The 14,994-nt window shown below is 35.8% G+C and overlaps 1 protein-coding gene across 1 annotated transcript in view; it reads right to left on the bottom strand.

Annotated features, from left to right (window-relative positions):
- LOC140136092 (copine-3-like) overlaps positions 1-14,994 on the bottom strand; it is a 233,760-nt gene that overhangs the window by 109,377 nt on the left and 109,389 nt on the right. The window contains 2 exon segments of the mRNA XM_072157798.1: positions 6,560-6,634; positions 7,325-7,504. Coding sequence (XP_072013899.1) covers positions 6,560-6,634; positions 7,325-7,504 — 255 coding nt within the window.

The following is a 14,994-nucleotide window of genomic DNA, read 5'->3' as shown; positions in this document are numbered from 1 at the left end:
GTGTGTTGACTGCAGACGACAAGTTTCAAATTTTGTTTAAAAATTCAAAAATGTCAGAAATGTAAATATTCATGACCATTATTTGGAATCAGCATGACAAATAAATTAAAATGAGTACAAACAAGTCTAATATTGGTTCAGTGGTTCTTAAGGTGCTCATGATATTTTGAAAAACATATCTCAAAGCTTGGACTTTTTATGTTGAGGCCCATGGCTGGCACCAAAGCATTAAAGGGACAATTAGTGATTTGCTGAACCAGAACACCCTGAGATTAATCAACATTCAGATGTGGGCATAGGTGTGCTAACTAAACCGTACAAATAGCAAAAGTGAACTAAAAACTTTCTATACCCAGTTAGGTAAAACTAACATGTTTCATCTGGCACCTGGAGTAGTTGATCTATACTGGTAGTATGTGAGGTGGGTGTGTGGGTGTATGTGCAGTGGTAGTACAGGCATTTTTTTCATGGGGGAATGGGGGGGGGGCCAAATTCAACAATTTTTGCACAAAATTGCTGCAAAAAGTATTTTTTAGTTTTTTTGCCTTAAAGTGGGGGGGGGGGGGCGAGAAAAATACTTGGGGTGTGGCAAATGCACCTTTTCCCCCACCCCCTTAGTGCTGGGTATGTACCTCTGGTAAAAAAACATTTTGATAAAGCTTATAGATACAAGCAATCAGCAACAGGCAGCCATTTCACTTCCAATCTTATATCTCATTCATTCACTCAAGTACAGGGAGGGATAGTAGGTACAAACACTTGAGAGTTCAACCCTACGGAAATTGCTCTATTTGCTATGATTTACCTCCTATTATGGGAGCACACCACATCTAGGATGATAGAAGAGAGGGCTATGTATACAATGTATAAACCGGTATATCGCAATCTATAAGGACTGGCTTGTCTTGGAGGATGCAGCACATGTGTATATCAACGCAAGTTAATGAGACAAATGTAGGAAAATTTTGCTGTAGAGGCCAAAATTTTACAGTAAAAACTTGACAACCTTTTTTTTACCCCATGCCTTGATATCTCCTTTATATATCCTGTACTTTTGTCTTTATAAAACTAACAATAAAGTGAATGTTGTCACTCCCAAATTATTCCAACCTCAAGAACCACTGAACCAATCCTAGGCTTGTTTGTACTCATTTTAATGCACATTTCATGCTCATTCTAAATATGGTCTCAAAAATATACAATTCTTAAATTTTTGAATTTTTAAAGAAAATTTGAAACTTGTCATTTGCAGTCAACAACCGCATGAAGAGGGTTAAAGGTAGGTGGGCTCAGACAGATTTTTTAAATATTTTACATTATGAGGCCTACCATGAAAACATCCAGTTTCCAAATTTTGAGTTATATTGCTCAAACGGTTTTGATTAATTACAAGCAAATACATGCATAACAATGCTCTATACATGGGATAGTACTTCTGATGGTGGTTACCACATTTAGTTAGGCCTCATCTGAATGTAACATATCTCGGGCATACAATTTTACTGGAGTAATGAGAAATATATGAGCTTTCTTCTGATATTAAAATCTCAGTTTGGATGAGGAGGATGGGGTTGTTGATCGGGTTATGCACCTTTAATTGAAGGATGGGGTTGTTGATCGGGTTATGCACCTTTAATTGAAGATTTCCAGCTTATAGGTCTCAGTGCATCTGATCATATCACAATTACACCATGATGACTTTATTTGATGTAAAAAGATTTAGTAGTGCATAAGCATTAAATATTGCTGTCTATCCTGATGGTTTCTGGATATCTAAGGAAACATGATTCGGATACATAGCGATGAAATATCTGTGGTAAACCTGCTTCCCGATGACAATGAGCTCTTCCAATTGAAATCCTTACACCACCTGTGGAAGACATGACCTTAATCTTCCACAGAGGGAGTATGAATTTCAAATAAGGTTACCTGAATGGGTGACTCCATTTGAAATCTACACCCCCTCTATGGGAGATTAAGGTCATGTCTCCCACAGGGGGTGTATGGATTTCAACTGGAATATCCCAAATATAGCCTAGCAGTGATATCATACTACAAAATAGATGGAGATGAACTTAACTTATGGCAAACTGTTTTATTGATAGACTGATAAGAAAATATGTAAATGGGGAATTCTGTATATTTGTTATTAAATGAATTTGGAGGGGATTTGAGTTACAATGCAATTATAGGAGATATAATATAGGCTAAGTATGCAAAATGATGTTACAGCCATGTGTGTCTTTACTCAAATCATGATGTCTGGTATCAATAGAAATAAAATTGAATTATAAAGCCATGTGATGTTACATAAAAAATGTACATTAAAAACAAAACTATTTTGTGGTTCTATATGGCTTCTATAGAAGCTGTTATATTGCGTAGAATTGTGTCTATTTCACAACAGGTAAATATCAATAATAAAATGATTACAGATATTTTTCAGTGGCAGTGCCATGGGGGACACGGGGGTGAATGTCCCTGAATCTTGGGCTCATGTTTATAGTATGCCTTTGGTTTATTATCAGGATCACTGCAATGCAATGCATGTTACGACAAAGATTTTGCTCCAATATCCATCAATTTTGCAGGAGTTAATTTCTGTTATTTGTATTTGATGATGAATCATTACTATTACAGTAGCGTATGCGATCGCAAGTTAACGGAAACATGCATGTGCGTAACGCGTCAGCGCGTAAAAATCATCATGCCTGGAACTTATATGTTCATTTCATTATTTTGGAGAAAACAGCCGGCTAAACATTGCAGTTTTATTCTGTAGCTTTATTGCTGATAACGTGACTTCTGGTATAGATGAGTTGACATCTGACGTCAATTCCCATTGTTTTTTGCCTGGCAGTATGCGTGTTTGTTTTTAAAACTCCCTTTAAAACTTTTAAAAAATCACAATAAGGCTATTGAAGAGTGTAGTTGTTGCATGGGGTTCACTCAAGCATATCGATATACCAGTCCCTTGTCTTTGTTGATAAACATTGAGGTCCACTCATTTATAATGTGACTAACTGACATTCTCATAAAATAATCACATGACTTGGACCATTTTTAGCTTGTTTTCATTGTTGAAAGGTTTTCAATCATGTTTCACCGTTGTTCATCACCATTTCACAATTCGTTTCCGGCACGTCTGCATGGTTTGCTTGCTCGGGCAGCTAAAGCTACCCTCACAAATTAAACCACGCAAATGACACGAATGCATCATGGTCAGTCCCTAATTTAACAACTGCCTATCAATTCCTCTACCCATCTGTCCCTATTATATATTCATCCCATCATTCACCAGTGAAGATATCTTACACTTCCCATAATGCATTTCTCTCATTTCAATTTTCTGTACTGACATGTGTCGATAGTGACGAAATGTACCTCAATGAACAGAGCACATCCAGATCTTTCAAAATATGTTTATTTCTTTACTATCGTCCCATTTAACCTGTCTATTCTTTAAATGAAAAAGGGAACCTGTACATAGTGAGTGTCATTTGATGCAATGAGGGGTGAAATATAATGTTGAAAAGGATTCTGGGAAGGGTGAGATATCTTCTCTGATCATTCACCATCCATGTTAAAGTACCTGTATACTAACCATCGACTGCTCAGTGGCAGAAGTGGGTAAGTGCAATAGCTGCCATGTGAACATTTGGCAATTTATACACAATATATTGTACTCTTCTACACATGGCTGCTACAAATGGCAGCTATTGCACTTACCCACTTCTGACACTGAGCAATCGCCATGTAAAGTGGACAGGGAAATGAGGTCCGATGAATACAGAATTTAAATCAGATCTGAATCTGATCACGTTTGATGATCGCTGTGGGCCATACTCAGGCAATATATAAGTAAAAGGTGTCAGGCAATTTGTGTTGGGTTGCCTATATCTTGGACTAGTGTGATGTGATGAGCTGTGATGGATGTGGCACGTACATCATGTCATGTATAGTGATTTTAGAGAACAAAAGACGTGCCAACATCCACTACTGAAAATATTGGAATTGTCGTACTATGAAAAAAATTCTTTTATGCTCATTCTCGTTCAGTTCAATATTACTTTAATTTTAAATATTACGAAAATGAAACATTCAAAACTGATGGATTAATAACACTACAGTTTGATCGGTTAAAAAAAACAAAGAGCATTTTTTAATTAATTGTCCAAAATTAAAAGAACCACTTTTTAGCACAAAAGAACCACTTTTTAGCACAAAGTTACACAGCTGAAGTTGTCAAAGTATCGAAAGACTACAATATTATGTTAAAACAAGAATATAATTGGGTTATTAGGAATTACACTATTAAATCCCTTAAATATCCCATATAACACCAAAGTGGGTTTTCTTTCATTTTGACTGGTTATTTTGGCTTTAAAATGGCCAGAAAACCTTCCTAACAGTTGTTACTATACTAATATTTCATATTTGGCAAAGAATAATAAAATTAAAATTTTAATCCCTATAAACAATAATATGAGACCAAAACTTAAATCAAAACTATAGCCAAAAATGTCATCACCCTAGCTACAGCCATACCTAGCAAATGCAAAAATGTTCAATAAACATGTTGTAAACATGTTTTAGTTTTATTCAAAATGTTTTAATAACATTTAAATGTCGGGTTATATAAAGGTCAAGAAAACATTTTTTTAAATGTTTTATATAAAAAACACACTACAACAACAAACATGTTGCCAAAATGTTATTTCCAAATGTTGTCAAAATGTTATTGCAAAAGGTTTTTTGCATGGTTATTGATTTTATTTTAGAATTTTGAATCAGTGATTTAAAAAAAAAATCAAGTGATTTAAATCGCAATTTAAATTAATGATTTAAATCAGCGTTTTTTGGTAAATATTTTTGCAAAATATTTTGCAAAAATATTTTGTCAACTCTTAAATAACATTGTGTTAGAATGTTTTGCACAAAGTTTTCGTTATTACAACGTTTTATATATTTTCTGTAAAACATTTTGTGTTTGCTGGGTACCAAACATACAGTCTTATATACTGTCATCCATACATACGGGAAAAGTCTTTGACCTTGCAGCAAGAGCAAAACATCAGATTACATTTGGTGCCATTTAGTAAAGAACATACTGTAAAATTTTTGCGCTACATTTATTTGTGCGCTTTTCACATTCCAAGCTGCTACTGTGTGAAAATGACAACATGTGAATAGATTCATTTTGTGGATAGGTAAATGTAAGAAAATCAAAACAGTTCAAAATTGGCAAAATGCGCAAAATTAATCGTGCAAAAATTTCCTCTCGTACATACAAGTTTGACCATATAGATGCATCCATTATGATGCCCTAATAGCATCATCTACAGCACATCTTTCACCTTTAATTTATAATTGATATAAACATGAACTGAGTGAGGTTAAGTGCTTTCACCTTCATCCAATTCTATGTGACATTTTTACTTTGTTCCTTGGTACAAATGGGATATTCCAGTTGAAAGCCTTACACCCCACTATGGAAGACATGACCTTAATCTCTTACATAGGGAGTGTGAACTTCAAATGGGACTACATCAATGCATGACTCCATTTGAAATCTACACCCCCTGTGTGGGAGATTAATGTCATGCCTTCCATAGGGGGTGTATGGATTTCAATCGGAATGTCCCAATACAGGCATAATATCGAGGGTAGCCGGCTAATTTCCTGCCTGCATCACTGTCTTACATTACACAGCTTTATTCTATGCACATGCACATATTTCAATCACTCTTTTCCACCTTGCTATTTACTCATAGCTGTGAAGATGAGTAATACAAGCATCAAGCCCATTTTTTCTGTTTTTTCACACTTATATTACATATTTCTTAAATTGACATTTTCCAAGCTTTGCAGTAAAATATCATTAAAAAATATGTCTTTTATGTTAAAATATAATTGGTAATCATTTAATATTGAAATTGAGATAAAAGCAAAAATTGAGATAAAAGCAAAAATATGGAGTACCGGTAAAATAAAATACTTTAGAAAAATACAGATTTCAAATGGAGTCACCCATTCAAGTAACCCCATTTGAAATTGACACTCCCTGTATGGAAAGTTATGATAATATCTTCTATAGGGGTGTATTAGGGCCATCATGCCATGGCCGCCCCACTTTTTGAGAAATTTATAATGTTCTTCTTTTTATCTTTAGTTCAATTTGGACACATATTTGCATTATGTAACATTCCATAAAAAATAGATTAGTATTCTTTTCCATCAAATGTTAGTGTTTACTGTCAGCGCCGATATCGCCAGTACATGTCACTCCAACAGTTGTGCTTGGCACTGTCTTTTGATGTGTGTATAACCATGCCGCATGCCATTTAAGTACTGTGTTATGAACATTGCATACAAAAGTCTTGATTTTTGTTTAATAAAGCACATTAAAAACAGAATTTTGAACAATATTGAGGGCGTGCTCCTCAATAAATGTTACAATATGGCTTTAAGGTCCTATCTTCCATAGGGGGTGTATGGACATGGATTTCAAATGGTACAGCCCATTGTGATTTGGAAGGTAAAGTTGTTGATTACTTACCAGCAGCATTGATTTGCCAGCTTTCCTGCCTTCCTTTGTAAACAGTTCTCTTGTTAACTTCTTGGCTGACACAATCTAGCAATGGAAGCAAATCCAGATATAATCAATATTATGTAATGCAAGCGTGTATCAGGGCCACACATTGAGGACTTGCCCAATGGCAATAGAGCTGTAGATGTAATGGGCAGATACCTGTTACTTGTCAGGGGGTCTACACACATACTGAAGATATTATTTTAATTTTACTATCTACTGAAGATAGCATTTGAATACTTGATATCTACTGAAGATAGCTGTTATCTACTGAAGAAAGCATTTAAATACTTGTTATCTACTGAAGATAAAATTTAAATAGTTGCTATCTACTGAAGATAGCATATGAATACTTGTTATCTGCTGAAGGTAACATTTGAATACTTACTATCTACTGTCTACTGAAGATAGCATTCCATGGGCAGAGTGCAAGACCATTGTAAGTATTCAACAAGAACTAGATAGCATTTAAAAACTTGCTATCTACTGCAGATAACAATTTAATATGTTCTATCTATTGAAGATAACATTTGAATTACTTGTTATCTACTAAAGATAACAGTTGTATACATTGCTATTAGAATTTTTTCTCAATTTGCCTTTTACCTCCAAGAAATCATCATCTTTAGGATCATGTGTTTTGTTATCAACATCATACCCTATGACAAATGTCATTCATTTGTCCCAGTGTACAAATGTTAAAGTTCAATTCCAATGTCAAAGGTCACTCACCTGTCCCAATGTGCATTCCATTTCTCCCAGGAAGTCATCATCTCTTAGATCTGTTGTTTTGTTATCAACATCAAAGACACCAAATTTCAGTTTCTGTAACTCCTCAAAGCAGTACTCTAATATGAAACCTTTTGTGAAGACGGGATTGGCATTGTTCTTCACTCGCTCTGTTCGGAATATCTGAAAAGTACAACAGCATCATCTTGTAGATAAGTAAAAGTGCGAGAGATACGTGGTTTGAAATTGGAAGGTTATAGAAAGCTTTATCTTTTTATAGAGCAAAGACCAGAGGAAATATTTACATTCCTGTGCAAAGCCATTGCATCTCAAATTGTCAACATCTAGGCCAAGCAACAGTGTTTATCAGGAGTCTTTGCCTAGAATTTTAGTACTGCGTAAAAATAGAACATGCATGTAGATTCCAAACATTATTCCACCTTTACGATGTTAGCTGCTAGCCAGGCAAACAATAGTGTTTATATCAGGACTCTCTGCGTAGATTTGAAACCTAGAACTGCTTAAAAACATTTTTAAAGTCAGAACATCTATACAAATTGGAGAAAAAAAAATACAAAAAGTCAGTAAGTTTTATAAACACTTTTATTAGCAATGTGAATGTCATGACATTACAATTCACTTTAGTTGAGCAGTTCATGCCTATCATCACCAAAATGTGCCTTATCTAAATAACATCTTCTTCATTTCTCAAGATAACATTTCCCAAACCAAATGAAAGTGTTTATCAGAACTGCCTATCTATAGTACATGACAAATCTTAGGTTCCGACAATCCAATATTGTTCGAGTTATCAGATAACTACAATTATATCAGTTGCTACTAGTAGTGAAATTGCAATACACGATGCAATAACCAACATTTCACATGATCAACAAAGCATGGAAATGAATGTCACATTGTTGAGAGCTCAAAATGAAAACAAATCAATTTCATGCCACTTGCATCGTCGTCTCGGCCAACCTGTCAACCAAGGCGGAGAGACGGCGAGGCAGGGAGGCTTGCTATGGGAGTAATATAGAACTTGCTACACATCAATAAACTGTCATTGACTCTGAATGATGTTGTATCATGTTTGAAGAAGCTTGTTAGTCATTGATATTAGATCGTTTAAGATTAAGCAAAATGATAATATTATTAAAGTTTAGGTGACAAAAAAACACATTCTATGGGCAGCAGACATTTCAAGTAAGGTTGGTATGTCAGGCAGCATTTTTACAATTTTTTAGCAAATGACTATTAATAACTTTGTAAATCACCAAAATCTGTGTAAGAAATGTGCAATGTTTTCGCTCATGTTTTTCAATTAAAGGAAGGTGACCTGATATATTTGGAAAATTCTTTAAAACTTACGTATAACATAAAATGTCATCCCTTTCAAGCACTCATGCAAAAAGAACATGTTAATGTTTTTTCTAATGGAATTACCGACATTTATACAGCGTGATATTGGTAGTCTACAGTGATTTTATTAATGATAATCATCATGATCATGTAATATATTGATTTCAAGTGAAAGGCCCTATTTTTCTCATAAACATATTGAAATTAGACGTTCCAACTCAGTGTATTTCCGAAGATATCATTCATCAAAGAACCACCTAAATAGTCTCAAATGTGGTATACCATATTTTAGACTAATTCGGCAGTTTTTTGATGATTTCTTCAGAAATATACCAATTTGGAACACCAAATTTCAATATGTTTATGAGAAAAATATGAGCTTTCATCTGATACCAGCATTTTGATGAGGTAAAGTGGGGGATGAGTTGTCAATCAGGTTACCCACCTTTAAAAAGCTGTACAGAACAACAACAAAAGTCCCAAAATACAAAATCTGGGATCTCAGATTCTAATGTGCACATAAAATGAGCGTAAAGTTGGTTGTTTTGAGACCTTCCAATTGTTGAGTTGCTGTTTTTTGTTTGAAAACACTTGTAATGTTATCAACTCAACAATTGGAACGTCTCGGAACTCCCAACTAGTGACTTTGCGAGATAAAAAAGGGTTCTAAGTTGCACCTTTTTTTCTAGGAGTGCAGTAAAAAGAGAAGAAAAAATGCAGTCAAACTGTTATGACTTGCAGAGCAATATGATTTTCAACAAACACAGCAAGTGCAACAAGAAACTATATCTCTGACATAAAAGAAGCATTCTATATGCAATTGACCTACAAATGGTCTCATTTTAAATACTTCAGTACAGACATTGGTATTGTGTTGCCAATATCTCACATTTCAATTGGAGACAATTACAATTATTGGTTTTTAAGATTGACAGTTACAATATGAAACTTGCATGGGAACCTGACGTCAATACTGCACCATACACCTTAGGCCTGGTTTATAGAGGGTATTCATTCATTTTATTTTATTTGGCAGCTAAAAACATTGAACATACATCAAAAGCACATAACACTATATTGCACACAACATTAGAATGAAAGTACATTTTCATGGAAAAGATTTGACCAGCAATTCAGCTAAACTGGGCTAATCTATTTGAAATCCACCCACCCCCTGTGAAAATACCTTCCACAGGGGAAGTATGAATTTCAAATGGAATTAGCACATTGACCAACTTTATTTGAAATGCACCCTCCCTCTGTGGAAGATTCAGGTTGACTGGGCAAAAAATGCAAAATTGTTATTCTTTTGCCTACTAAGCGCATATCACATGGGAGCAAATGCAGCGGATTCCACCTAAAATTTCCACCAAAAAAGAAAAAAAGGAAAGCAAAGAAAGGAAGGTAGGAAAGAGGGAGAGGAAAAAGAGAAGAAAGAATAATGAATGCAATAAAGAATTTAATAAAACTGCAAGAAATAAATAAATAAATAAATGTAGATATTTATATAGCGCTTTATGCCGTAAACAGCCTCAAAGCGCTTTACGTTTATTCCGCTGTCATTAGAATATGCTGGAACAATGTTTGCAGCCTACAATTTGTGCAGGGTTCATCAGTACAACAACTGTAACTACCACTAACAGCTTCCCATTGCACCTGGGTGGTTGAGGCAAGCGAGGCAAAGCACCTTGCCCAAGGGCGCAACACAGTGGTGGGACAGGGACTCAAACCCATGCACATCAAGCAAGCTCTCAGATTATGAGTCCAAGGCCGTAACCACTGAGCCACCGACAAACCTCATCAACGAAACCCACTAAACTACCCGCACCATTCTCTGTTGGATCATGCCCCTTAACTTCCAGTCCAGAATCCACCCCTGATGAGGGCCAGGTGGATGTCAGTTCATAAGAGCAATGTCGGGGATTATAGATCACAATTTTTCAATCGATGGGGAGAGATGAGGTCCCACCAGGTCCGACCGAGTCTCCTACACAGGTTACGCTCCCTGTGGAGGGGCAGAACCAAACTGGCTGATGTGGCGACTAAGCCAGTTTGCATCGGTCTGATACTCGTCTATCCTCGTCTTTGACCATGCGCAGATCTGGCTGGTCAGGAATATATTTAATATCCCGAATTTATAATATGCCTACCAGTTCCACCGTATAACCAATTTGCTAGAGAATATTTGTTACCATGTTTAATAAATTCGTATTAATCGTATAATAAAATGTGGCCAAATGTATATTTGTGTACATAGTGTGTGGATCCACTCTTCTACGGACTTGGATACTAAGCATGTCGGGAAGGATATGGCAGTATGCTGACCTGGGTCAATATGTTCTGGGCAGATGAGGTCCCACCAATTGCCTACGACCTTGTGTGCGATCATGTGTGACAGGCAATTCCCGATAATAATAGAGGTTCCTTGTGAGGGCATTCTTCTTTAGTTTATTCTTACAACAAATCCTACTCAATATTTTAATGTTCTGTACATTTAGGATACCAACTGCAACCAGGCTACACAGGACAAACATACCTTTAATAATGGGCTGTCCTAGTTGAAATCCACACACCCACTGTGGAAGACATGACCTTAATCTTCCACACAGGGGGTGTGAATTTCAAATGGGGTTACCTGAACAGGTGACTCAATTTGGAATCTACACTCCCTGTGTGGGACATTAAGGTCATGTCTTCCATAGAGGATGTATGTTTTTCAAGTGGAATAGCATGTTCATACTCAGACAGAATTTGATTATCTTTGCTGAACTGGGTCAATCTGTAATTATTACATATCAAGTTATTCCAGTTGATACTCATACACCTCCTATGGAAAACATGACCTTAATCTCACACACAAGGAAATTCACACTCCCTTTGGGGAAGATTAAGGTCATGTCTTCCATAGGGGGTGTATGGATTTCAACTGGAATAGCCCATTTGGCCATCTGGGTATTCCTAGTTAAGCTTATTACTACTACATCAGTAACTATACACACCTAGTTACCAGCTTTACCCAGTTATTACTAACAAAATATTTAATCAATTTAGTTCATTTATCCTTAACCACCTCCGGTACCACAAATTATTTCACTACAAAGCAACTGCCAAGACCAAGCATCCCTAGTGGCAGACCTAAAGCAGTTGGAGGGGGCCCACTTTGAATTTGAGAAAAATGAAAAATGGGCACAGACTGGCCATCACATCATGCAAGCACAATGCTGGGGATGCCCCCTCAAGAGTGAAAAACTTTTGCAAAATTGAGACCATTTGGTGGACTATTTCTAAAAATTATTGCTTAAAACACTATTTCAGATGTCCAACGCAGTTACTTTTACATACCTTGGGCCAAGGACCTGTCCAGGCACAGCCTAAAACAATCACAGGCCCATACTTGATTGTGTGACTTTTTAGTCATATAATTTCACATTTTCTCTGTTTCTCCATTTTTTTCTCTCTTTTTCTTTTCATTTCTCTCCTTTTCACTTTTTTTGGGGGGGCAGGCCCAACACCCTCCCCAGTCAAAAAGTGTAAAATGACAGTTATTTTGCAGTTTGGTCAAAATTTGGACTCCATTTTTGGTCAAGGCAAAAATGATCACATGCATAATTATCCTCAATGTATAACAATGTGCTATTCCATTTGAAATACATACACCCCTATGGAAGATATGATCTTCATCTCCCACACACAGGGAGTATGATTTTTAGATTCATTCATCCAGGTAACTCAATTTGAAATTCACACTCCCTGTGTGTAAGATTAAGGTCATGTCTTCTATTATAGGTGGTATATGGATTTCAACTGCAAAAGCCCAATGCTATCTTCAGTAGAAAGCAATTATTATACTGCCATCTTCAGTGGATAGCAAACAGTAATTATTACATATTTTCCATCTGAGTACTATATTTATTATATTAAACACCCCAGGGGCATTTAATAGGGTAAATATGGTATTACATGAGTAACTACTCCAACCTAGTTACCCTGTTATTACTGGTACTAACAAAAATATTTAATTAATTGATTTTGGTTCATGTATCAGGAAAATATTTATTTAGTTATGGTTTAGAGATGCTAGATATTTTTGTGTGGGTTGTTTTTCTCTTTTTACACTAGATTTGTCAAATATCTCTATAAAAGAATAGTCTGGACATAACATTACTGATTGTTGCCTTTCTATGTTGTTTTTACTCTATTTTTACTCTCTGATATTACAGTTTGACTGTATTCTTATAAAATATGCAAACAATTTTTATTTGTAATCCTAGCAGAGGATGTTCGTTTATCCTTTACTAATTTCTGTAAGGTCCGATTTGAGGAATACAAAGAATAACAAAATTAACACACACAAAAAATCGCAAACATAATTTGATATCATTAGTAGATATAAACTATTATTACAATGGTAAGTTCAGCACATCAGCAGGCAGCAATCATAATCATACCAATGCTATCTTCAGTAGATAGCAATAATGCTGTGAATGCTATCACCACTGGATAGAATCTATTGCAAATCAGTAATTGCATCAGTAGAAAGCAATTATTGCACTATCATCTTTGCAGTGAATAGCACATGTTACAGTGCATCATCACAATACATATAAAAGAAATCTCTACCCAATAACCCTTAAAGTTATCCTAGAACACAGTTAATCTGTGCTAATGCACAACTCAGTGCAATCAAAATGAACAAACTGGGTTGGGGTTGCCGGATGCTTGTCAGACTGACTTAAGGAGTATTCAGCTAGATTTTATCTGTGCATAGAATTTCTTGATATCTTGATACATGGATATTCGGATACATGTGCTAATTTGCTGTCAAAGTGATGTAATAATTGGATTAACTACCATAGCAATAGGTTCACACAATTTTTGAAAATATCGCGCTGCACTACAAGCAGGTTGCACTCATCACCTACGTATGTCTGCAATCATAGATTGAATACAATACCGCTCTTTTTAAAGATACTAATCTTACAGGTGCGAGTGATCAGCATGATACAAATATTCTATAGAATTACGATCCAGGTCGTTATCCCTGTTCTTTGACATCTATGGTTCAACGCAGAGGTACCGTGTGGTCGTACTAGTGCAGCACGATATATTCAAAAAAAATTGTACCAATCACATATATACGCATTGCAGAAAATGCAAGCCATCATGTGCTCGACTACCATCTTTCCCAAACTCTTGCAAAATCCCCCGGAGATTGCATCTACCTTAAGATAAAAACACTAAACAAAATGGAAATACAGTGATATTTGATCACTTGCTATAGCTGTTGGTTTGAATGATTTGCCATAGTTACCATGGCGATCCCATAGGGGAGATGTGGGTTGAGTTCAGCCTTGTGTTACATCCTCCTTAAAGACGGTCTTATCGGATGTTTTGACTGACAATATGCTCTGTCTTTTTTGGTTTTCTGAAGAAGTACACTCTGTGTTTTTTGGGTTTTTAAGAAGTACAAGTGAAGAGTTCAGGTGCATACCTGGGTATTCCAGTTGAAATCCATACACCCCCTATGGAAGATATGACTTTAATCTCCCCCACAGAGAGTGTGAATTTCAAATGGAGCCACCCAATCAATGTTGTCTGCTCCAAAATGGGTTATTCCAGTTAAAATCCATATACCCCCTATGGAAGATATGACTTTAATCTCCCACGCAAGGTGTGTAGGTTTCAAATGGAGTCACCCATTCAGGTAGCCCTCTCTGTGTAGAAGATTAAGGTGATGTCTTCCATAGAGGGTGTAAGGATTTCAATTGGAAGCACAACCTCACCTCAACCTGTAAAGTGTGTTGAGGCTTGTGGATCAACGTCTAGGTGTTGTGCCTGTAAGTAGTGCACTATAAATTGCTGTGGTTTGTTCTTGTTTTGTTTTATAAAGATATAAGTGGTTTTCAACTTCTTATGCTAAGCGTGCCTTCTCAGTTGCCGCTCCCACACTATGGAATAAGTTACCAATTCATATTCGTCAAGCACATTCTCTGAACTCATTCAAATCGCAACTCAAAACTCACTTATTTATTTCAAATGTCATTTAATATGTATTTATTGTTTGTAGTGTAAGTTTGTAGTTTAAGATAGCATTTATTTTCTTGTTTGTAAAGGGCATAGAGACATGTTTTGTTTATGCACTTAAAAGCGCCTCCATATTATTATTATTATTATTATTATTATTAAGGTGACATTGTCTATTTTTACCTTTTAGATCTATGTTTAATTTAAAGAAGTGTTGTGCTCTTTTACCATAGCTGAGGCAACACTCAAATAAGGGGCACACCTTTAATTATCCTTATAAATATATT

The sequence above is a fragment of the Amphiura filiformis genome, chromosome 16 (assembly GCF_039555335.1).
Source record: "Amphiura filiformis chromosome 16, Afil_fr2py, whole genome shotgun sequence".
Taxonomy (NCBI): Eukaryota; Metazoa; Echinodermata; class Ophiuroidea; order Amphilepidida; family Amphiuridae; genus Amphiura; species Amphiura filiformis.
Note: the sequence above shows the minus strand (reverse complement) of the source record. Positions and strands in the feature narration are given on the sequence as shown.